The sequence below is a fragment of the Nerophis lumbriciformis genome, linkage group LG12 (genome assembly GCF_033978685.3).
Source record: "Nerophis lumbriciformis linkage group LG12, RoL_Nlum_v2.1, whole genome shotgun sequence".
NCBI classification, from domain to species: Eukaryota; Metazoa; Chordata; class Actinopteri; order Syngnathiformes; family Syngnathidae; genus Nerophis; species Nerophis lumbriciformis.
Window position 1 is genome coordinate 39,911,440 of NC_084559.2, and position 25,055 is coordinate 39,936,494.

At 43.9% G+C, this 25,055-nt stretch overlaps 1 protein-coding gene across 4 annotated transcripts; it reads right to left on the reverse strand.

The window, feature by feature from the left end:
* Positions 1 to 797: 797 nt before the first annotated feature.
* Positions 798 to 24,756, reverse strand: LOC133623347 (leukocyte surface antigen CD53-like). 4 transcript variants are annotated; one of them, XM_061986563.1, is made up of 8 exons: positions 24,648 to 24,756; positions 23,864 to 23,931; positions 10,011 to 10,160; positions 8,664 to 8,738; positions 6,876 to 6,986; positions 3,347 to 3,454; positions 2,942 to 3,025; positions 798 to 1,009 (listed from the first exon to the last, which is right to left on the reverse strand). In XM_061986563.1, the coding sequence occupies exons 2-8, from the start codon at positions 23,924 to 23,926 to the stop codon at positions 941 to 943; spliced, it is 660 nt and encodes a 219-aa protein (XP_061842547.1). In that variant the 5' UTR covers positions 23,927 to 23,931; positions 24,648 to 24,756; the 3' UTR covers positions 798 to 940. The 4 variants fall into 4 exon arrangements, with proteins under 4 accessions (XP_061842547.1, XP_061842546.1, XP_061842548.1 ...); XM_061986562.1 differs by having other exon boundaries at positions 10,011 to 10,199; XM_061986564.1 differs by lacking the exon at positions 8,664 to 8,738 and having other exon boundaries at positions 10,011 to 10,199.
* Between the last annotated feature and the right edge of the window lie 299 nt (positions 24,757 to 25,055).

Genomic DNA, 25,055 nt, shown 5'->3' on the forward strand with positions numbered 1-25,055 from the left:
TCCAACTGTTCTCCCCCACTCCCCCTGTGACTTTGCTGGGGTCGTTTTGGACATGTCGGGCACCCCTGGACTCGGGTGGCCAGCTGCCGGACTTGTGGGACTGGAACCTGGGTGTGATTTTTGACCATTTTGTGGACTTTTGCCTACTTTTCCAACTGTTCTCCCCCACTACCCCTGTGACTTTGCTGGGGGTGTTTTGGACATGTCGGTCACCCCTAGATTCGGGTGACACGCGGCGGGACTTGTGGGACTGGAACCTGGGTGTGATTTTTGACCATTTTGTGGACTTTTGCCTACTTTTCAAACTGTTCTCCCCCACTCCCCCTGTGACTTTGCTGGGGGCGTTTTGGACATGTCGGGCACCCCTGGACTCGGGTGGCATGCGGCGGGACTTGTGGGACTGGAACCGGGGTGTGATTTTTGAACATTTTTGGGGGCGCGTTTACGACATTTTCTGTTCACATGCCCCAAAAGACCTCCCATTCCCCGGGGACACGTGCTGGACACCTCGGGTAGCCCAAAATACGCACATCTGTTTAAAAAGTGTGTCTACTGCTGTCAATGAAATACACTTGGGCAACAGCCAGTGTTTTTTTTTTTTTTTTTTTTCTTTCTTCATAAGTAGGGTTGGCATGAGCGCGTCCTGGTCGCCAGTCAATCGAAGGGCTAGAAAAACAATCATTGACACCTAAGGACTATTTAGAGTTGCCGTTTAGTCTAACTTGGTGTTTGGGAGGAAGCTCGAGTACCTGAAGAAAATCAATGCAAGATGCAAACTCCATACAGTGATGCTCCAATTGAGATTTGAACCCAGATCTATTTATTGTGCAGCAGACACAATGTCTACTCAGCCACCATGCTGCCTATTATGGACATGCTTGGACAATTTCAACAACCGGCGAAGTCATCTAGACGGTCATTCTTTATATTGGGTCTTCTTTTACAAGTATCCCAGTTCGTTTCGACAGAAGTGGCAAAACAAAGGGACGGTGAAACACAGACAAGTGAACTGCAAACAAAAGAAACACAAAAAATACATAATCAGATTATATTAAAACAATCCATTAAGGATATTACCACAGCTGAACACTTCTCTGTGGACTCAAATTGTTTCTTAGTAAATAAATTAAATAAATTATAAATAAATTACTGTAAATCTAATATATCTTATTACCTACTTCAGGAGGTTATGCATTCATTGAGGTGTGTCTTCCAGTTAGTTAGTTAGTTAGTTAGTTAGCAATAACTAAAAAAGTTATGATAAAATGTTCAGCAAATGGCTTAAATGGGAAAAGGAACATGCAATTTACAAGACCTAAAACCAGTGAAGTTGGCACATTGTGTAATTCGTAAATAAAAACAGAATACAATGATTTGCAAATCCTTTTCAACTTATATTCGAAGCGAAGCCGGCAACGTTTCTGGGTGTTGTTGATAAATGGCTTTCACTTTGCATAGTAGAGTTTTAACTTGCACTTACAGAAGTAGCGATGAACTGTAGTTACTGACAGTGGTTTTCTGAAGTGTTCCTGAGCCCATGTGGTGATATCCTTTACATGCTGATGTCGGTGTTTGATGCAGTACCGTCCGAGGGATTGAAGGTCACAGGCATTCAATGTTACGTGCAGTGATTTCTCCAGATTGTCTGAACCTTTTGATGATATTACGGACCGTAGATGGTGAAATCCCTAAATTTCTTGCAATAGCTCGTTGAGAAATGTTGTTCTGAAACTGTTCGACAATTTCCTTATGCATTTGTTCACAAAGTGGTGACCCTCGCCCCATCGTTGTTTTCGAATGACTGAGCGTTTCATGGAAGCTGCTTTTATACCCCATCATGGCACCCACCTGTTCCCAGTTAGCCTGTTCACCTGTGGGATGTTCCAAATAAGTGTTTGATGAGCATTCCTCAACTTTCTCAGTCTTTTTTGCCACTTGTACCAGCTTTTTTGAAACATGTTGCAGGCATCAAATTCCAAATTAGCTAATATTTGCAACAACAAAAAAGGTTTCCAGTTTGAATGTTAAGTATCTTGTCTTTGCAGTCTATTCAATTGAATACAGGTTGAAAAGGATTTGTAAATCATTATATTCTGTTTTTATTCATGATTTACACAACTTGCCAACTTCACTGGTTTTGGGGTTTGTATAAATCGTATAGATTTTAGAGAAATGTATTTTATGTAACCTTACCGAGAGGGACAAGTGGTAGAAAATGGATGGATGGATGGATGGATGTTTACTTTGCTAAACTGCAGTTCTCTCTGTGTGTATGCTAGCGGCCCCGCCTCCACCCACAGAGACAAAGAGAGTGGATAACTGACAAGAGGGTTCACTCTGTTTATTTGTTTCCACTATAGAACTAGGTCCTGACACCGATGCAGTGAGTGAACCCTCTTGCAGCCTGTTTGGAAGCAACAGATGTACAAAACAAACACACAGAGTCTTGGAAAATCCATGTATCTTTTGATTTGTTTGTCTGTCTGTCTGTTTGTTAGCTAGCAACATAGCTCAAAAATGTATGGACAGATCTGGATTACATTCAAAAGAATAGGATAAGGAACAAGTAATTAGATTTTGGGGGTGATCCAGATTACTCTCTGGATTCAGGGATTTTTAAAATGATTATTCACTATTGGGAGGTCCGCCCTCTCCAAGAGCTTTGGTAGTTAATAATGAAATAATTGTATCTTTGGAATATGCTCAGGGCCAAATAAAATTTAGCTGATGGCAGAAAATAGCCCTCGACCCTCACTTTGCAATATTTGTACATCCATTTTCTCACATTCACTTTACCTAAATTTAAACCTACATTTGTTTACAACCTTGCTGCCTTTACTTGGTTTTAACCATGCACGCACGATAAAATTAAAGTTGACTTTCACTTTTACCTTTATATTGTAACTCTTAGTTGTGAAAAACAAGCTGAAATTTGCTTTACCTGTATGATAAACATTGTTACAACGCCTGCCCCTGTGCTACGGTAGTTTCCTGCAAACCAGTCCCTGAGTTTATAGAGACAACCCTAAAAAAAGACAGAAACATGAATTCCTTGACACCAAGAGATTAATGTATTACAAAGGCCTGTTCTTGTTTACACAGTAAAGTGTGGATTGAGTCAAAGATTAGGAGGACACAAAACAACAACAAAAAAACCTTGAGTGCAGTCAGTGTTGGCTTATAGGCGTGAAGTGTCAGTGTTTTTATTTCTATAGGCTATGGGTCATCTGACTGACTGGCAACAAGTCCAATGGGGACGTCTGCATTTCATTCAAAGTTATCAGGAATAGTTTTACTGTGAGCAAGAACGCATAAGCGATACAAAATGAATGGAGGGATGGATAACCTCTTGCCAGTTGGCATGAAGGGTTGAGGTGCAAGGATCCTGACTACAACAGGAAATGGGTGCGTTACCCAGCCAATCTGCCTCCCCACGAACTCCACAACACCTAAACTGAACAGAAAAAAAGCAAAGATTTTAAGAAAGGAAACTGCTATGTTTGAAAATTTTTAAGGGGAACTACCCTATTTTTTTTTCCTGAATTTTGCCTATCATTCACAATTTTTATGAGAGACAAGAACGCACATAATTTTTTTTTATAACGAGTTTAAAGATTAAAAAAGACGCTTGGAAGATGCGGCTAATGGGAGTCACCGTTGGAGCCTTCAAAGCCCTCTGAGACAACTTCAAAACCCACCATCGATGTTATGTATACACACTGCAAGTCTATGTGGTAACAGACACGTTCATAACAATATGTAACATGTTCAATATTTACCGTATTTTGATCCTTTTAATCTGCCTTCTTCCTCGCATTGATTTCCGTTTCCATAGGAGCGCACGTCCGACTTCTAGCAACAACTGTGTGTTTCTACTTCCAGATACAAAACGCTTGTGTGTGTTCTAATCATGGCAGACTTGGTAACAAACAAGGAAGACAACCTTTTTTGGACAAATGAGCATTCACAACCTTATCTTTTTGAAGCTGAATTAACAAAGGATTAACTACCGCTTCTAGAAACGAGCATGAAAATAAGTGAGATGTTGGAGCAGACGGTGTCATGATCTGTTGCTTGGCAGGTGAAAATAATCAGCACCAATGGCAACTAAGAAAACACAAACCCAAGGGTGCTGAGACAGAACTAAGGGAGTCTTTAACTAAAAAAAAATATGATCCGGGCAACATCCACGGCCAGCTGGAACAAACAGACAACTGTCCATCGAGTGAGTCACACTTAATATTGATCATGATACACGCAGCACATCATGCATGTATCATGACAGACAGCGTATGCTGTCTGGCTCGCTGTGTACAAACAAACATGAAATGTGTTAGGCTTGTCACTGACAGTTTGGTTATGTTTTGTTTTTTCTCTGTGTTTGTTTTATTTCCTGTCAGCACTCTTATTTTGGTTCCTTTTCCTGCATGTCTCCCTGAGCGCTTGTTTCCCTCACCTGTACTAGATTGGCAGTCTGGCACACCTGTTGGCAATTGCCAATCAGGATCCTATTTATACCTGCCTCTCCCTCCAGTCAGTGCTGGAGTGCTGTGGACAGTGAGCTGTTCCTGTATGCTGAATGCTTTAGACTGTTTGCTGTCTCCAGTTCTCCTTGGTTCCTCATTTCCTGTTTTCTGGTTCCTGTTTGCTCTCTCAAGTTTGCCTGTTTCCTAGTTTCTGGTTCGTGTTTTCCCTGCATTTTTTGGACATTAAAATGTTTTCCTGCACCAAGCCTGCCATGAGCCTGCCATCTCTGCATCTTGGGGTTCGTCACCACCACTTCTTGACCGAATACTCCAGCCAAATACGAACGCCGCAGACATTTCTATGGCGGAGAGGCTTGACAGGGTCCTGGCGCTGATGGCCAAATAGAGGAGAACTTTTGCCTCCTTTCAAGCTCCCTCCCACCCATCCCAGTCGTCTGTGGGCCTCTTTGGGGATGTCTTGGATCCATCCTTTGAGGGGGGGCTATGAGTAGCTGTATAGCCGGGGAAGCAAAGCTACTTCTAACTCCAGTGGATCTGCCGCAGTTGCCACCATCCACCCCGGTGGGCCTACGGACGGCGCCATCAACCCCGGTGAGCCCTCCACGCCGGCAGATGAGTTGCTTGCTCCTCAGGCTCCGCCCACGCTGGCAGACGAGCCTCCTGCTCCTCAGGCTCCGCCCATGCCGGCAGACGAGCCGCCTGCTCCTCTGGCTCTGCTCATGACCCCGACAACATCGTCTTCCTCGTCGCTGGCTCCGCCCACGCCGACGACATTGTCTTCCCCGTCATTGGCTCCGCCCACACCAACGACATCAGCTTCCTCGTCTCTGGCGGGCCATCCCACTGCGTCGCCAGCTTCCTCATCTCTGGCTTCGACCACGCCATCGAGATCAGCTTCCTTGTCTCTGGCGGACCGTCCCACGGCGTCGCCAGCTTCCTCGTCTCTGACGGGCCGTCCCACGGCTTCGCCAGTGTCTCCAGCTGGCCTGACGCACGGGCGGCCATCAGGCTTCTTGTTTCTTGGTTCCTGGGTGCTGTCTCAAGTTTGCCTGTTTCCTCGTTCGTGTTTTCCCTGCAATTTTTGGACATAAAAATCATGGTTTCCTGCACCAAGCCTGCCATCTCTGCATCTTGGCAAAATGTGGGCTAATACTCTACAGATACTGCAATATGATTGTTTATGTTTTTCAGTTAGTACAGATTAGTGTCTTATCGCATGTGTTGTGCATTACAAACTCAAACTTGTTTCGTGCTGATGTAGAGGCTAGCTTATCTCATGCCTTAATTAGCTTTTACGGCTAATACTGAAGCACGCCAATGTGTTAGTACACTAGAATAATAGTTCCTCAGTGATTGCTCTTACAATAACAATGTCGCTGCAGTTATTATACAGGTTATTGGAGTTAATGGAGTATTAGTGATGTTTTTTAAATTAATTTTAAAAGTGATTTAGAGGTAGAATTGATTGCTCCTATTAGCTGCATTCTCTTCTTGTCTCTCATGATTGTAAACAATAGTGAAGTGAATTAATGAACTCATATTATGTTTTGCATATGGTGAATGTTTATATTCATCTTGGAGAAATCAAACCACCAGTAGGTAGGCAATGGCAGGCATTTCAGTTTGGGCACATAATAACATTTGGTCCTTTAGTGTTGACATTTGTGTGTGGATCTGATTAGTTCTTGCGGAAGAAAAGGCAATAAATTTGGAGCTCGGTATGCAAAGGTGATGGCCCTATCCGTGAAAAGAGACTACATGTTTAGCTTAATGTCAACATTTAAGTAACAACCAGCATCTGTTGTTTTTCAGTCACTTACACACAAACATCCACTTTATGGTCAGGATGCGCTCTCCTGACCCAGCACACACACACAGACAGGAGGTAGGAATATAAAAGCTGATGGTTTGGCTTCTCCAAGTTAGGAGTGCCTCATTTTTGACCTGACCTCTTCCAGGAACTGCAGTCCTATATAATGACGCTCACTTGTAATAAAGCAACTTTTGGTTCAGTAAAGCATCTCCGACGTCTCTTTTGATCCAGCCACACTGCCGTGTCACTCTTTTGTCTGGACGAGGGTGACAAGCCCAGAAATACACATCAGTAGCAAAAATTCCAAAAAAGTGCAGTTCCCCTTGAACATCAGAATGGTGGTATGGGATATTTGTTTTGTACATGGCTAACAAGTTACATTAATGAACATCAGAAGATTACATTGGCACAGTATGACAAGTCACAATATGAGTAATAATAAAGTGTACACAATAGGAGTTATGATAAGAGTAAATGAAATAAGGATAAAGACAAAAATGGCGGATGTGTACAGAATACAGAACAAACACTGCAATAATAATTTGTATTTAAGTGAGGGGATAAACAGTATTTACCAGGTGCTGGACAGAATCAAAATCATCTTTAATGATCTGGTTTTCCTCTGGACTGGATTGTTTGTAGACCTGCAAACTTTGCATTAGGTCGCTCTCAAAGTATGTGTCAATCTGCAATGTAGACAGGAAACTATTGTCAACAATAACACAGTATAGACGCATTGCTACTTACTACTTTTCAAATGTTCTTGTAGTGAGACAATATTTTCGGTATATTAGCAGGCGTTTTCATCTCAGCATGTTTTGACTGTCATCTGCAGTCTTCAGAAGGGTCACCTGACCACTGTGATGTGTTGCCTGTTCCTACAGGTGTGGCCAACCAAGCAACCATTGCCTATAAGAACAACTGATAGGCAACACGTCACAATGGTCAAGTGACCCTTCTGAAGAAGACTGCTGATGACAGTCGAAACATGTCAGGTAAAAATTCCATCTAATATACCGAAAATATTGTCTGACGACAATAATATTTAAAATGTACCATATTTTAAGGACCATAGGACGCACCGGATTATAAGGCGCAATGCCGATGAGCAGGTCGACTCAGGTCTATTTTCATACAAAAGGCGCACCGGTTTATAGAGCACATTAAAGGGGTCATATACTGTATATATATATATATATATATATATATATATATATATATATTTCTTTCTAAATTTAAAACACTTCCTTGTGGTCTCCATAACATGTAATGGTGGTTCTTTGGTCAAAATGTTGCACAGATTATGTTTTACGGATCATCTTCAAGCCGCTTTCTGACAGTCGCTTCAGGATGCGCCGTTTGTTGGACGGTCTTATTTACGTAGCTCACCTTCGGCAGCATCTTTTCTCAGTCATCTTCGTTGTAGCGGTGTAGCGTGCAAGGACGGGAGTTGAAGAAGTGTCAAAAGATGGAGCTAACTGTTTTAATGACATTCAGACTTTACTTAAATCAATAACGAAGCAGCATCTCCTCATCCGCCAGAAATGTGTCTCATGAAAAACCGTCCGACCGGAACTCTCTAATAACTAAAGTTCCTTGGGTGAATAATGTAAACTCACTAGATCGCTATGTTTTAGCGCTTTCATGGCAGATATAAGTAAGAACTTTACACTACTTTATGTTAGAAATGGCAACAGCACAGAATGAATGTCCCATATCAAGAAGGTACGGCACGGTCTACAAAGGTGGACGCGAGCAATTTTTCAGGATTTATGCAGATCCCAAATACAGATCAGCAGGAACCAGAAGGTAAGAAAAGTTGCTTTTGCACAATATTGCGAAACAAAAAACGCCAGATAATGTCTTACCTTATACACACACACCATATTAATACTTATTTGTACAATCCATCAAGCGGTGTGGCTTCATAGCTTACCAAAGTTGTACTGAAACATTTTGATAGATTTTTGAGCGCCGTGTGTAATGTTCTATATTTTCAATGGAAAATATAACATTTTGGTTTTGTTTACTTGAGTAATATTGCAGTCTACACGTATCTCTTAAGTGTGACTGCCATCTACTGGTCACACTTATCATTTCACCATGTACCGAATAAAATAGCTTTGAGGTCGGTAAACACAACCAAAATAATTCCGTACAATAGGCGCACCGGGTTGTAAATGAAAATGAAAATAAAAGGATTTTAAGTGCGCCTTATAGTTTGAAAAATACGGTATATGAATAATGACATAATGGTCTATTGCCACAAGAGAAATATAGTAAATGCTCTGTGATCTGTAAACGGGGATACTGTGCTGACAATCAGGCTGTTTGCACAGGCATAATTTCAAAAACTATAGTACCACTCTGCTGTAGACCAGGAACACACAGGCCATGGCCAGCTCCACCAACATCAGAATGAAGAGCAGGATAAAAAACTGCAATTGGGGAACAATCACATTTAAATGTTTTAGAATGTTTGTGAATTATTTCCTAAAGGGGCCCTATCCTTCTCATTTCAAGAGCTTTTCAAATGGTAATGGATCCAGTGGGGCACTTACATAGTTGTGTACCGGGCAAATACAGAGAAACTCTGCGTTCTTCTCTTCTTGGACTAAACGCTTAAATTCAGCAGCCTCTTCTACTCTGCTGCAATTGGTAGAATAGAAACACGCCCTCTCAATAGATTTGATGAATCATTTCAGAATCTCTCATCGAACTGTACTTTCTTTCTTTCCCTTCCCACTCCACATGTGGAGTGGGAAGAGCAAATAGCAACGACCTACTGTGGTTCTTTCTTGCTTCTTCAAAAACCATTGCTGCTTTAACGGTGCTACAGCATAGTCGATAAAAACAATGTAATGTATGATTTATTAATTCATGTTTTTTTTGTTTTTTTTTGCTGGAATACCCGAAAGCGCTCCCAGCATGCCTTCCAGCACTTGTTTTATGACATTTTGACATGAATCTATACCTAATAAATCATACTTTGGATATAGCATTATTTAATATAATTAGTGTACTCAGTTGAAAGAGTCCTTTGATGTTCATTTACATGTTGACACTGCTTGGACTCATACGCATGCGGAGATGCCGATCGGGCATGGCTTCCAATGAGGAGCATGTCTCACCAGAACACCGGCATAACGCTGTACGCTATAGCATAATGAAGCTTTTACATAGTTTTCCTTGGGAAGCCCATGACATGAAATACAATTCTTACATCTGATAAAAAAAATTCTGACTATAAGAAAAAGTGATAAACGGTAACCAACTGAGTACCGGTTACTGCTTCCTAAAGTTGTGACATCAGAAATTCACAGGATGTCATGGAAATTTTGTAAAGTTTTTGTACCCGACTGACGCCATTTAGAAATGGTATGTGTAAGAATTTACCCAGGGATAACTTACAATAAAAATACATTAACCTCATGATATGAAATCTTCACATTATGCACTGTACATTGAACACGTTAAACAGTCTGAAAAGTTAGAAATGTTGTATAGGGCCCCTCTAAAGTAATTGTTGCACGTCTACAAAGACATTGGGAGACAATTACGTTTTTTTTACTGACATAACTGTTTTTACAAACATCTTCAGCTGAACGCTGATTGTTCATCCCCACAAAGCACAGACATGGACATTTTAGTTACCAATATTTAGCACTGTGAAGTGATTAAAAAAATGTATTATTGTAATTTATACTCACACTGATAAGCATGCAGCGGTTCTCTTTAATGGCTCCCAGCACACCCAAATAACACACACAGGTGACAATGGTACCAGTGACCACCAGGGTGTTAGCCGGGTAGATAGACCAGAAGGTTGTGATGAGAGAGGCGAACCTGGAATGCATTCCCTGGAATATGCCAAAGGCGACCACAAACGCGCCACAGAGCTCCAGTACAGACACAAAGGGTATGTTATTTGGTCACAGCATGGCTTTGAATTTACCGGTAACTCATGGGTTGGACAAAATTGTGTATATAAATTAGTACTGTCAAAGGATTAATCACACTTTTACATTTTGATTAATCATTATTATTTGCAGTAAAAGTACTTGAGTGCAAAATTTTAAATAACATCAAGAAAAGCCCCAATATTTTGACACAAACACAATATTTTTGTAAGAATGACAAACAAAATTTTTTGTTTTATGTTTTAATTGAATGCACGTCATTTTGTTGTTCAAAACCTGCTAACAGTTTTAAATTACATCTTATGTACTTTACAGTAAATTTGTGTGTATTTTGGAGTGTAATTTGTCACCAGTCGGAGTCTGGTCACTCATCTTTGCACTGACGTATGCATTGACCAGGGGCCTCATGTATTAAGCTTGCCTACGCATATAAACCTGGCGTACACACTTTTTCGCGGCAGAGTTTGAGCGGTATCAAGAGTGAAATGAGCGTGGAAATGTGCAGTGCCTGCGAAGCCGCCTTGATGCATGGGTTTTCCTGAGCTGAAGCCCAGAAGCCCCACCCAGTTTAGGGTCCTCCCATATTGACGGCGGAATACAATGATTGGGGTTCATACCAGTCAACAGGAGATATTTCATGAGCAACATAATTTAAAAAATGTATGATATTGTTGCCAAGTTGCTGTTAAACTGTTGAGTAAAAGCAGGATTTAAAATTGTTTTTTATTAATCAGTCCAACAAAATAATACACAATAATACCATAACAATACAACTCCAATTCCAATACCAAACCCGGCACAGCAACATTCAGAATAGCAATCACAGAGCAATTGAGAGGGGACACAAACATGACACAAAACAATCCAAAAGTAGTCTTTTTTTTTTAATGTTTTTTTTTTGGTAACATCATCTTTTTACTGAATGCACGTATCTAATTTGCATTAGTGTTGTGACTTGTGTCGGTCAATGAAGAGGGTGGCTAATTGCATCTTGTTCGAACACCATTAACAGCAAACTGTCATGTCTGTGTGATCATGTTTTTGTTTTGGTCATGTTCGTTTTGGGTTTTGGACTTTTTGTGCACTTTTGTTTTGTCACCATAGCAACCATTAGTTTTCACCTGTCACGTCACGCACCTGTTTCACGTTTTGAGTCACGCACCTGCTTTCACTAATCATGTCCATAGTATTTAGGTTCATTCTTTTCAGTTTGTCGTTCTGACGACCTCCACATAAGATCCTGCTTCATGTCCCATTCCAAAGTAAGTTTTTGTTCCATGTTTATAGTCTTTTTGTTTTTCATAGTTTGTTCTCCGCCATTGTGCGCGCCTTTTGTTTGATCCTTTTTTGTAGTTCTAGTGTTTCAATAAAAAAATGTACTCACATTCCCGTCTCGCCCGAGCCAACTTTCCGTTGCATCCCGGAAAAGCTAACACCCAGGACCAAGTCTTGACAGTAGGTCGTCAGCAGACCCGCTTTTCCGCACGAGAGTTGGACAGTTTGGACGAGGCAACGTGGGAGGTCCTCCGCGCCATGGAAGCCGAGACACTTCGCTATTCCCCCATGGAGCGCAAGGATCTCATTTGGGGTCCTGGCGGCAAACTGGTGCCGATGAGCTCCGTGTGCCATGACGACGCTAACGCGTCTCCCCAGCCACGGAAGCGCCGCCAAAGGAGAGAGACGTCAGGAAAAATTTCCGCGAGCCAGCAGGACACGCCGCTCCCACAAGCCCCGCCCCCTCCGGGCGGAAGCAAGCAGCAGTCTGCCCGGCTTCCCCAGGATGACATCACAGCCCAGGATTTTTTTTTCAATACTTTTTCGTTGGATCACCCGCCTCCAGCTAAAAACTCTAATGCCATGTCTTTGATAAAACATTATCAAAACATGTTTGTAGAAATTAGGTCTAATCAGTCCAAGCCACGTCCCAAATTTCATGCCCCGCCCCCCAAGACTCATGCCCCGCCCCCCAAGACTCAAGTCCCGCCCCCGTCACAATTTTTTTCTTTTTTTCCGCCCACACAACCCCAGGTGGGGGATAAAGAAAAACATTGTGGACAACTTAAAGGGGAAGTTTCAGCCCCCCTCCTGACCTCCCTCCGCCCACCCCTAGAGAGAGTTCCAGACCGCAGGGAGTGCGTCTGGTATCCGCCCCTTGAGCGGGGGGCTGGGGTCGAGAGCTGTGTTGGTGGGATGGCTCGGCATCACCATGTCAAGCCACAGCCTCCAGCACGGCCGCCACCACCAGTCTTCCGACCTGCCAAGCCACAGCCTCCAGCTCGGCCACCACCACCGGTCTTTTGGCCTGCCAAGCCGCAACCCCCAGCTAGGCCACCTCCACCTGCTCCAAGGCTAGCTCCACGGCTAGCACCTGTCGCAGCTCCACGGCTAGCACCTGTTGCAGCTCCACGGCTAGCACCTGTTGCCGCACCACGGCTAGCACCTGTCGCCGCACCACGGCTAGCACCTGTCGCCGCACCAAGGCTAGCACCAGCTCCACCACGCCAAGTTCCACGGCGGAATCCAGTACCCGCACCACGCCTAGCCGCATCATGCCAAGCTCCGGTACCAGCTCCACGTCGGTTGCCGCCAGTCGTGGCTCTACGACGCCAAGACCCACGCCTAGACCAAGACCAAGACCCACGCCTAGACCAAGACTAAGACCCTCCACGCCAAGACCAAGACCCTCCACGCCAAGTCCAAGACCAAGACCCTCCACGCCAAGACCAAGACCCTCCACGCCAAGACCAAGACCCTCCACGCCAAAATCAAGACCAAGACCCTCCACGCCAAGTCCAAGACCAAGACCCTCCACGCCAAGTCCAAGACCAAGACCCTCCACGCCAAGTCCAAGACCAAGACCCTCCACGCCAAGTCCAAGACCAAAACCCTCCACACCAAGTCCAAGACCAAAACCCTCCACGCCAAGTCCAAGACCAAGACCCTCCACGCCAAGTCCAAGACCAAGACCCTCCACGCCAAGTCCAAGACCAAGACCCTCCACGCCAAGTCCAAGACCAAGACCCTCCACGCCAAGTCCAAGACCAAGACCCTCCACGCCAAGTCCAAGACCCGCCATGCCAAGACCAAGACCAAGACCCGCGCCAAGACCAAGACCAAGACCCACGCCGAGCTTCGCCGCCTGACTCACCACGCCTGCCACGATGACGACGCGCCTGCCTCCTCGTCGGCTACGGATATGGCCGCTACCTGGTCGCCCGCCACGCCAAGTGCGCCCACCTCCCAGTCGGCCACGAATGTGGCCAATCCCTGGGCGCCCGCCTCGCCTGCTGCAGCGGCGTTCCACTCGCCGCCGCCACTTGACTTTGCCTCGGTGGATTCGGGGCCATTTGGGCTGGCGACCCACCGCCATGTCCCCCTCCCGCCCTCCCATGACTCTTGTTAATTTTTTTTTCTGTTTGCACATCTGGTTTCTGTCCTTAAGGGAGGGGCTCTGTCATGTCTGTGTGATCATGTTTTTGTTTTGGTCATGTTCGTTTTGGGTTTTGGACTTTTTGTGCACTTTTGTTTTGTCACCATAGCAACCATTAGTTTTCACCTGTCACGCACCTGTTTCACGTTTTGAGTCACGCACCTGCTTTCACTAATCATGTCCATAGTATTTAAGTTCATTCTTTTCAGTTTGTCGTTCTGACGACCTCCACATTTATGCTTCTGTACACTCTTCATCCTCTAAGATCCTGCTTCATGTCCCATGCCAAAGTAAGTTTTTGTTCCATGTTTATAGTCTTTTTGTTTTTCATAGTTTGTTCTCCGCCATTGTGCGCGCCTTTTGTTTGATCCTTTTTTGTAGTTCTAGTGTTTCAATAAAAAAATTTACTCACATTCCCGTCTCGCCCGAGCCAACTTTCCGTTGCATCCCGGAAAAGCTAACACCCAGGACCAAGTCTTGACACAAACTATGGGGTGCCAAATGTAAAAATTCAGTCACATTTTTCTAGCAGGTATATTTTTCACATTAGCTCATTTTCATCACATTTAAGTTTAAATTAAATGTTGACTCTGTTATATCTAAATTCATCCATCCATTTTTCTACCGCTTGTCCCGGGGTAAACCCAGGACAAGTCGCCACCTCATTGCAGGGCTCACAATGATAGACAGAGTCGATTTAGTGTTGCCAATCAACCTATCCCCAGGTGCATGTGTTTGGAGATGGGAGGAAGCCGGTGTGCCCGGAGGGAACCCACACTGTCACGGGGAGAACATGCAAACTCAGAAATTTAACCCAAGATCTTCTTATTATGAGGCACACGCATAAACCCCTGTTCCACCGTGCTGCCTGTTATATCTAAATGTAAAATATAAATATAAATGTTACATGTAAATCTTGAATCTCAATATAAATGTTAAATCTAAATGTTAAATCTAAATCTAAACATTACATCTAAATATAAATGTTAATTCTGAACCTAAATGTCATATCTAAATCTTATTATATAAATCTAAGTGTGAGCATTAAATGTTGAATCTAAACCTAAATTTTAAATAAAAACCTTAGACCTAAATACCATCCATCCATCTATTTTCTACCGCTTGTCCTTACGGGGTCGCGGGGGGAGCCTATCCCAGCTGCACATGGGCAGAAGGCGCGCTACACCCTGGACAAGTTATAAATAAATGATAAATGGGTTGTACTTGTATAGCGCTTTCTACCTTCAAGGTACTCAAAGCGCTTTGACACTACTTCCACATTTACCCATTCACACACACATTCACACACTGATGGAGGGAGCTGCCATGCAAGGCGCTAACCAGCACCCATCAGGAGCAAGGGTGAAGTGTCTTGCTCAGGACACAACGGACATGACGAGGTTGGTACTAGGTGGGGATTGAACCAGGGACCCTTGGGTCGCGCACGGCCACTCTTCCACTGCGCCACGCCGTCCCTGATCGCAAGGCTAGACCTAAATGCTACATCTTAGTCCATTTGTTAAAACCTAACCTAAATGTTGAATCCAAATGTGAGCGCTAAATGGGATTTTTAAATCCAAATGTTAAATCTAAATATACATTTTTTATCTAAATCTGAAAGTGAGCGTGAAATCACTTACCACATGAAAAGATGAATATTTATAGGAACGCCAATTTTACTCTAATCCAGAGGTCCCCAACTTTTTGACTTGGGGGCCGCATTGGGTTAAAAAAATGTGGCCGGGGCCGGGCTGTACGTATATATACATATATATATATAAAAAAAATATATACATATATATATATATATCAGTGACGTGCGGTGAGGTTCATGGCTACACTGACTTCATCACAGTCAGATTTACAAACATATGAACCCTAAAGAGTATCTTATTCACCATTTGATTGGCAGCAGTTAACGAGTTATGTTTAAAAGCTCATACCAGCATTCTTCCCTGCTTGGCACTCAGCATCAAGGGTTGGAATTGGGGGTTAAATCACCAAAAATTATTACCGGGCGCGGCGCCGCTGCTGCCCACTGCTCCCCTCACCTCCCAGGGGGTGATCAAGGGATGGGTCAAATGCAGAGGACACATTTCATTACACCTAGTGTGTGTGTGACAATCATTGGTACTTTAACTTAACTTTAACTTTACACATACAAACTGGAGCACACAAAAAAGCACATTTAATTTAAAAAAAACGTTATTATGGTCTTACCTTTACTTATAAATAAAGTCCATTCGCCGCAGTTGTGTTGGATTAATGAACCCCCTGAGGGGTGTGTTATATCAACTAAAGCCCTCACTTAAACTTTCCACGTGCAAGATTGAATCTATTTAAAAAAAGTGTAACCGAGGGTTTATAAATGTCGCCTATACTGTATGAAACTACAAAATAACAAACACGGAGGCTCCAGTTTACACGAGGACCACTTTATTTACCTTCTTTCAAAAACCTCCGCTCCACTACAACATGTCATCACTTCCGCTCTTGGCGCCTTCAAAATAAGAGCTCCAGGCATATGCTGTATAACAGCGCATAACAGGAACTTAACATCACAAATAGGAAAGCCCATAAAAATAGGTTACAAAGGTTATTTAATAAGAAGCCAAAATGTTACGATCCGCTGCCCGGATCAGAGTTTGTTTATGTTGTGTCACGTGTTTTCAGCACCTTGAGTTTAGTTTGTTTCTGTTGCCATGACGGCAGATTGTGTGCACCTGCCTCTGGTTAGTGTTCGGGACGCGCACCTGTTGCCCGGGCGCTAATCAGAGGGCTATTTAGTCTTTGCTCTGGCCTCACTCTGTCTGGCTTCGTAGTTTGTTCTCATACAACTGTTAACGACTACTTTGATTCTGCTAGCTTTTCACGCTATGCTATTTTTTCCTGCTAGCTCCCACGCTAGTCCTTTTGTTTTGCCTTTTGTGCTACATGCATGTTTTTTTGTTTATCCATCATATGATTTATTTTTAAAATAAATCATTTTCCTACCTGCAAGCTGTGTCCGAAGCCGTCTGCATCCTTGGGAGAACCACACCCGCATCACTATGCGACCACGTCGTTACAGTACGAAGCCAGCAGAAAACAATTCTCCCGCACTGGCTAACGAGGAGTTGGACGAAGGTACGCTCATGGTGTTGCGAGCGATGGAAGCCGAGACGCTTCGCTATTCGACGGAGGAGAGGTCGAATCTCATGTGGGGACCTGGAGGCTCTCTTATCCCCATCGATTCCCTCTGGTCGGAAGACATCACCGCTACACCGCAGTACCGTGCGCGCCGTCAAAGACGGAAGCCGGCCAGGAGGTCTTTCCCTCGCCGCCAAGACGCGCCGCTCCTACAAACTCCTCCCCTGGACCGAAGCAAGCTACATTCAGCCCAAACTCCCCCTCCTCAGATGTTTGGCAACCCCACCGACCACTTCGCCAAAAAGTTCTCCGATTGGGCTGTAAGTCACATGGACAGTTGCAACAGTAATGTCATGTCATTGGCACCTCCCGAAGAGGTAACTCCGCCCACTTCTGATGACATCATTGAACAAGATTTTTTTTTTCCATCTTCTAATTCTTTCTGTCAGCCAATACCAAATGACTTTCATTGTAAGATAAGACATTATCAGGACATTTTTATTAAGTGTAAGTCTAGTCAGTCACATTCTGATTTTCAGACTCCACCTCCAGTGACTTTGGTTCCGCCCCCAGTGACTATTGCTCCGCCCACTGCACATATTTTTTTTCCCCCTGTGCTCCCACCCAATCTCAAGTGGGGGATGATAATAGTCAATTTGGACAATTTGAAGAAGAGTATACCCCCCTCCATACCTCCCCCCACCCACCCTTGAAGACAGTTCCAAACCGCAAAGAGCGCGTCTGGTATCCGCGTCTTGAGGGGGGGGCTAATACTGGGAACTGTGCTAGTGCGGTGGCACAACTTCGGCGTGCTAAGCCGCAACCTCCTGCACGGCCACCGCCACCAGTTTTTTGGCGTGCTAAGCCGCAACCTCCTGCACGGCCACCGCCACCAGTTTTTCGGTGTGCTAAGCCGCAACCCCCTGCACGGCCACCGCCACCAGTCTTTCGGCGTGCTAAACCGCAACCTCCTGCAAGGCCACCGCCACCAGTCTTCCGGCGTGCTAAACCGCAACCTCCTGCACGGCCACCGCCACCAGTCCTTTGTCCTGCTAAGCCACAACCGCCAGCTAGGCCACCTCCAGCTGCACCTCGGCTAGCACCTGTTCCTGCACCTCGGCTGACACACCAAGCTTCGTCTCCAGTACCTCCACCACGCCAAGCTCCACCATGCCAAGTTCCTCGGCTGGTTCCCACACCAGCGCCGGCTCCAAGGCTGGTTCCCACACCAGCGCCGGCTCCAAGGCTGGTTCCCACACCAGCGCCGGCTCCAAGGCTGGTTCTCACACCAGCGCCGGCTCCAAGGCTGGTTCTCACACCAGCGCCGACTCCAAGACCAACCCCTGTGCCGGCTCCAAGGCTGGTTCCCACACCAGCGCCGGCTCCAAGGCTGGTTCCCACACCAGCGCCGGCTCCAAGGCTGGTTCCCACACCAGCGCCGGCTCCAAGGCTGGTTCCCACACCAGCGCCGGCTCCAAGGCTGGTTCCCACACCAGCGCCGGCTCCAAGGCTGGTTCCCACACCAGCGCCGGCTCCAAGGCTGGTTCCCACACCAGTGCCGGCTCCACGGCTGGTTCCCACACCAGCGCCGGCTCCACGGCTGGTACCCACACCAGCGCCGGCTCCACGGCTGGTACCCACACCAGCGCCGGCTCCACGGCTGGTACCCACACCAGCGCCGGCTCCACGGCTGGTACCAGAACCTGCGCCGGCTCCACGGCTGGTACCAGAACCTGCACCTGCTCCACGGCTGGTACCAGAACCTGCACCTGCTCCACGGCTGGTACCAGAACCTGCACCTGCTCCACGGCTGGTACCAGAACCTGCACCTGCCTCCACGGCGACGACGTCTCCTCCTGCCTCCACGGCGACGACGGCTCCTCCTACCTCCACGGCGACGTCGGCTCCTCCTGCCTCCACGGCGACGTCGGCTCCTCCTGCTTCCACGGCGACGTCGGCTCCTCCTGTTTCCACGGCGACGTCTGCTTTCTCCTCGTCTTCGTCTCAGCGACCTCGAGTGGTCTGGCTGCGCAAGCGGCGCTCTCGGAGGTTTGTTTATGGACGCCAGTGGCGCAAACAGCAGCGACACCCGAGACGTAGTCGTAGAACTCTCCGGCTGCTGAACTTCTGGCGCCACTCACGCCCACCTTCTCGGCAGCCACGAATGTGGCCTTTCCGTGGTCGCCCGCCTCGCCTGCGGCAGCGGCGTTCCACTCGCCGCCGCCACCTGACTCTTCCCCGGTGGATTCGGGGACACGTGGCCTGGCGACCCACCACCAAATCCTCCCTCCACCCTCCCTTGACTCTCGAACTGTTTATTGTTTGTTGGGTTCTAGTTTTATTTAGTGTCAAGGGACATCTGGAATCTGTCCTTTAAGGGGGGGGGTACTGTTACGATCCGCTGCCCGGATCAGAGTTTGTTTATGTTGTGTCACGTGTTTTCAGCACCTTGAGTTTAGTTTGTTTCTGTTGCCATGACGGCAGATTGTGTGCACCTGCCTCTGGTTAGTGTTCGGGACGCGCACCTGTTGCCCGGGCGCTAATCAGAGGGCTATTTAGTCTTTGCTCTGGCCTCACTCTGTCTGGCTTCGTAGTTTGTTCTCATACAACTGTTAACGACTACTTTGATTCTGCTAGCTTTTCACGCTATGCTATTTTTTTCCTGCTAGCTCCCACGCTAGTCCTTTTGTTTTGCCTTTTGTGCTACATGCATGTTTTTTTGTTTATCCATCATATGATTTATTTTTAAAATAAATCATTTTCCTACCTGCAAGCTGTGTCCGAAGCCGTCTGCATCCTTGGGAGAACCACATCACTATGCGACCCAGTCGTTTCACAAAAAGTGCAAAAACAATAATGTTCATGTTGGAGGAGTTGTGAATTCGATACACTTGCAGTCTGCAGGTGTACCTAATGTTGTGGCCCTACAGTCATTCACAACTCCTCCAACATGAACATTATTGTTTTTGCACTTTTTGGCTTCTTATGAAATAACTTTTTTAAATAGATTCAATCTTGCACGTGGAAAGTTTAAGTGTGGGCTTTAGTTGATACAACAATTCTATGGCGGGGGTGCAGGAGGCGGGGCTACTGGAGCCTCAGCCAGTGCGTTTTTTGCAGCCGTTTTATGATCGCTCAGCACAAGAAATACGTTACACACATACAGTTGTTGACAAAATACACTGTACATTATATACCTCAGCTAACTAAACTATGGAAATGTATAATATAATTCATATAGCAATACGGTCTCACTGCACAGCAGGCCATCAGTTAGCCGAGTCCGTTCATGTTGAGGCACTGAGTGACGTGCCTCAACTGGCTGCTCTCTTCTCAGTATTTGAACAGCAAATGTGAAAATTCAGCGATTTTGAATAAAAATAATCTAAAACTGGTGAAGTTAAATGGAAAATAACTTTATAGTACAATCACTGCATACATATAACAATTTAATTATTTTTTTTTCTTTTTACATTTTTTTTCTTTCCATGATGGCAGGTGAGGCCCTGCCTCGTCACTGATATATATCCATCCATCCATTTTCTACCGCTTGTCCCGTTCGGGGTCGCGGGGGTGCTGGATCCTATCTCAGCTGCATTCGGGCGGAAGCATACTTGCCAACCCTCCCGAATTTTCCGGGAGACTCCCGAATTTCAGTGCCTCTCCCGAAAATCTCCCGGGACAACCATTCTCCCGAATTTGTCCCGATTTCCAGACGGACAACTATATTGGGGGCGTGCCTTAAAGGCACTGCCTTTAGCGTCGTCTCTCACCTGAAAAGGAAACTATTATATATGTCTCCGTTATCCATAGGTTTGTCTATAACCCATAAAGTCGGCAGGCACGGAGCTATTTCTCAGCGTGTGTTCATTCCAGCCGGCACATTAATACACTGACACACAACATCCGGATTCCCATCATGCATTGCTTCAAAACTACGGCAAGTAGTAATATCCAAAATTTCCAGCCGGACAAACAATATTGGGGGCGTGCCTTAAAGACACTGCCTTTAGCGTCCTCTCACCTGAAAACGAGACTATTATATATGTCTCCGATATCCATAGGTTTATATATAAACCATAACACGGTGGCCAAATGTATATAGGCACTCATGAACGGTCAGAGAAGCACAAGGCGGCGGCAACGCAGTATTATCCGTTCTCATTTGCGGATGTTTTCAACAAATCCGTGAAGGATTTGTTCCCGGATTCAGAGATCGCTCGCCAGTACTCAAATGGCAGAACAAAGGCTACTCAAATAGTGAAAGGTAAGTGTGTGTTTATTTTTTAAAGTAAGCAGCAAGTACAGTACAGTTAGTAGAACTGTGTTTTCATTACTGTGTACTGTACTATATATAATAAATATACTCCTCCCCCCTTAACACTGCCCCCCGGACCCAACCCTGCCCACCCCCACAATCTCCCGAATTAGGAGGTCTCAAGGTTGGCAAGTATGGGCGGAAGGCGGGGTAAACCCTGGACAAGGCGCCACCTCATCGCATATATATATATATATATATATATATATATATATATATATATATATATATATATATATATATATATATATATATATATATATATATTCCGAGCACGATAATGTCACGTTATCGATGGAAAAATGCATCTCTTGACAATATGATTTGCCTGAGCAGCTAGGAGACACCGAGAGTAACAAGCGGTAGAAAATGGATTAGAAAGGACAGATTTTTAAAAATTATATTAAAAAAAAAAAGTCTATTTTATTTTAATTTTTTGAACTTGGGACCGGATTTGGATGCTGGCGGGCCGTATGCTGCCCACGGGCCTAGTTTGGGGACCACTGCTCTAATCCACAGCTTCTCAGCCACAAAGCTGCGCCCACATTTCTGCCTCTTAGATGCAGGAGTGTGGTGCACTCCTGCATCTTTTTTAATCCAGAAGAAGGAATCATGACAGATGATTTATGACAAATGATTGCCAATAGTTGCATAATGTTAAGAATGTTAGCTTGATACGTGTGAGTGTGCATTTTGTGTTGCATAAAGACAGTTGCAAAACAAGACAAACTGCTGATCGCTTCACTTCCACATTTGACAATGCTCAAGATCTGTTTTTAAGAATGTCTTAATTGTGTCAAAATTTAAATTGTAATAATATTAAACATGAAAAAGTAAAGAAATAAAATAGGCAGACACAATTCACTTTTTCATGAATGCATTTAATGCTTCATATTCATGATGTCATCGATTATTCATCTTGGCGATTATTTTGCCACCAATCGCTATCACAATGTGTTCCTGTGACTCCAGCACAGCTTCATGGCCAGTCGGAGTTTGCGGAACATAAATGGCACCGGACATGGTGGAGAAATAGCCTGATTTTGTTACAAGGTGCTTTTTGTAGTGGAGGTTGTGACCCCAAAAATCAGGAGGCGGCAGGCCGCATGCAAGTAAAAAAATAGTTCAATGGCCTAATGTTCAAAACAGAGTGCGGAAAAGTCACACACATAAAAAAAAGACACAAAGAAAGCTGTGCATCACAAAAGGGGCAAGCTGGATTGGCAAGCAAAAAAAACAAAACACAATCCAAGTTGAAAAAAGTATCAAAGCCCACATACCGTGTGCAGTCCTCCAACATACCATAAAACACCAAACCTATGTAATGATCCCACAACCAAATACTGAGGGAGATTGGGTTAAATAGCATACTGTTCATTAACTTTGGGTGAGAAAAATTAACACCAACAACCCACAGGTGAGGAGTGAAGTGCTCAGAAGCAGAGTAAAGCTACTGAAAAATAACACCGCCAATATTAGGAAGTGGAACAAAAATTAGACCGCAAAACAGGAAGTTAACGCAAAAAACACCAGAAGACAGCCATAAATTAAAAGAACTTGATAAAACAGATCGTAATAGACTTTGTGTCATGTGGCTGGTACCTCAAGTAGCTCTCCTGTGTCGCAATAATAAATTCAGTAATCAAACAAGAGTCAAAGTATTTAGTATCTTTTGACATTTGAGCATGTTTTAATTTAAAAGATTGCAAAAATATTACATCATTTTTACATTGAACTCTACTCTGTCTGTGAGCAGGCTAATATGAACACATTTTCTAGTGAGTTAGACAAATTATTTTTATATTTTAGATAGTCAGAAACACCCACCTCTTCTAAAATTTTACAAATCATTGCAGCGACTATCTTTTTAATCTGGGTGCAGGACTACTTTACCTTTGGTCCCATTGCCTGCATAGGCCATGCACATCAATTTTGTCTTGCGTTTGCCGTTTTCTGAATTTGAACGTACACCCATTTTTAGTGGGAAATCCACGCAAAGCTTAATACATAAGGCCTCTGATCACTAACAACATGCTCTGCTTTTCATGTGAACATTGTGTTTAAGGGAGCTTGCACAGACAAATAAGTTGAATCATGAATCTACGTTTATACATGATTGATTGGATAATGTTTTATAATTAATTGCATAAGTTAATGCAGAGGTGTCAAAGTCGTTTTCACTGAGGGCCACATCACAGTTATGTTTGGCCCTAGAGGGCCGCTTCTAACAGTGAATACTATTATTACACATTTTTTAATACATTTTAGTAGTAGATTTTCAAAAAAATATGGTAATTTGCAATAATTTCACCTCAAAATTTAGTGTATATTACTGTAAATGGAAAAACAGTGCTGTAAAAACCACAGTAAATTTCACAATTTTACCATGAAATCTATTGCTACTTTTACATTACACAATTTGATGAATAACTTGCTTTGAAATCATTATTAGTATTTCTATTAAAAAAAATTATTTAAATGTTTGATAGTATATTTTTGCATAATTAGACAATATTTAAGTAAACATAATTTGTGATTACATGGAGTACATATATTTTTTTTCTCCCAAAATAGAAAAAAAGAATATATTTAGTGAGAAAAGTTACAGTACTTTATTGATACATTTTATTTCCAGGCTTTAAAATGAAGTGGCGGGCCACATCTGGCCCCCGGGCCTTGAGTTTGACACTGGTGAGTTAACATGTTACCTTTGACAGCCCTAATAAAAGATATTACCAGGATCAATTTATAAATGTAAGCACTTACCCAACACAGAAAGTTGAGAACTATCATCAGAGTTTTTAGGCAGTTTACACAGGAGCGATCCATGTTTCCTGAAGGAGGACACAGGGGTTGCTTTTTGGTGCTTTAATGTTTACATTACAATAGTGTTTGATATGGTGACAGTGAGGTGTTTTCACTATGGGCACTTGTGACCTATTAAGGCTCCAAGTAAACATTTCAAACAAAGTTTTTTGAATTAGTTTGTTTCAGCTTGCTAGATGAGGTTTGATCATTTATTTTTTGTAAATTAGCTAAGCATTTATGAGGGAAGTCACATTCATTAACTTTCAATTGTCAAGTTAGCTTAGCTGACACATATTTGAACACAATAATATTTGTATTATTCGTTATTATGAATTATTAATTGTTTTTAGCCACTATTTATTATTGTTAAATATTGATTTACCTATTTATGTATTTATTTCAATGCCCCAAGTCCCACCCTCATTTTTGCATCGGCAATCTATCTTTTGTTACGAACTCTCTATTCTTTTCTCTCCCTGTGAGAAAATGGTATTATTTAAACAAAGTGATCAAACTATCTGCATGCATGTCAAAGCCATTGGAATATTTGTACTTACAAATTGACATATTAAACCGCTTCACATTCAAATACTGATTACAACTTTGAATATCAAGAATGCTTCAAAAGTTGGATGCTGTTACCTTAATCTGTATTTTATTTATGTGTTCTATGATAGGCTTTTCCCTGAACAGATTCATAAAATACAGTCAAATCTGGGTAATAACTCTCCATCGATCTTACCTTAACCTTCCCGCTTCCAGCAGTGTCAAATATCAGATATAAGATGGTGAGCAGTATTTTCATGTCCTGAACATTCCCTGGTGCTGACTAAAGACTGATAGGGAAAAAGGGAAATAAGGTGTGTGTGGGGGGGGGGGGGGGGGGGGGGGGGGGGCGCGTACAACCAATGTCTCTGTCAACACAGGCAGTGTACACCAACAGTCTGAATTTAAGGAGACTATCCCCAATTTTTTCCATTAAGGGTCCTTTTAAACATTTAACAAATAAAATTGTACTGGAATGCGGGTGGAATATTACAGTGACTCTGTTCTTACGAAATGTATTAAATTAATAAATGTACAACAATCTACACATATCCATCCATCCATCCATTTTCTACCGCTTATTCCCTTTGGGGTCGCGGGGGGC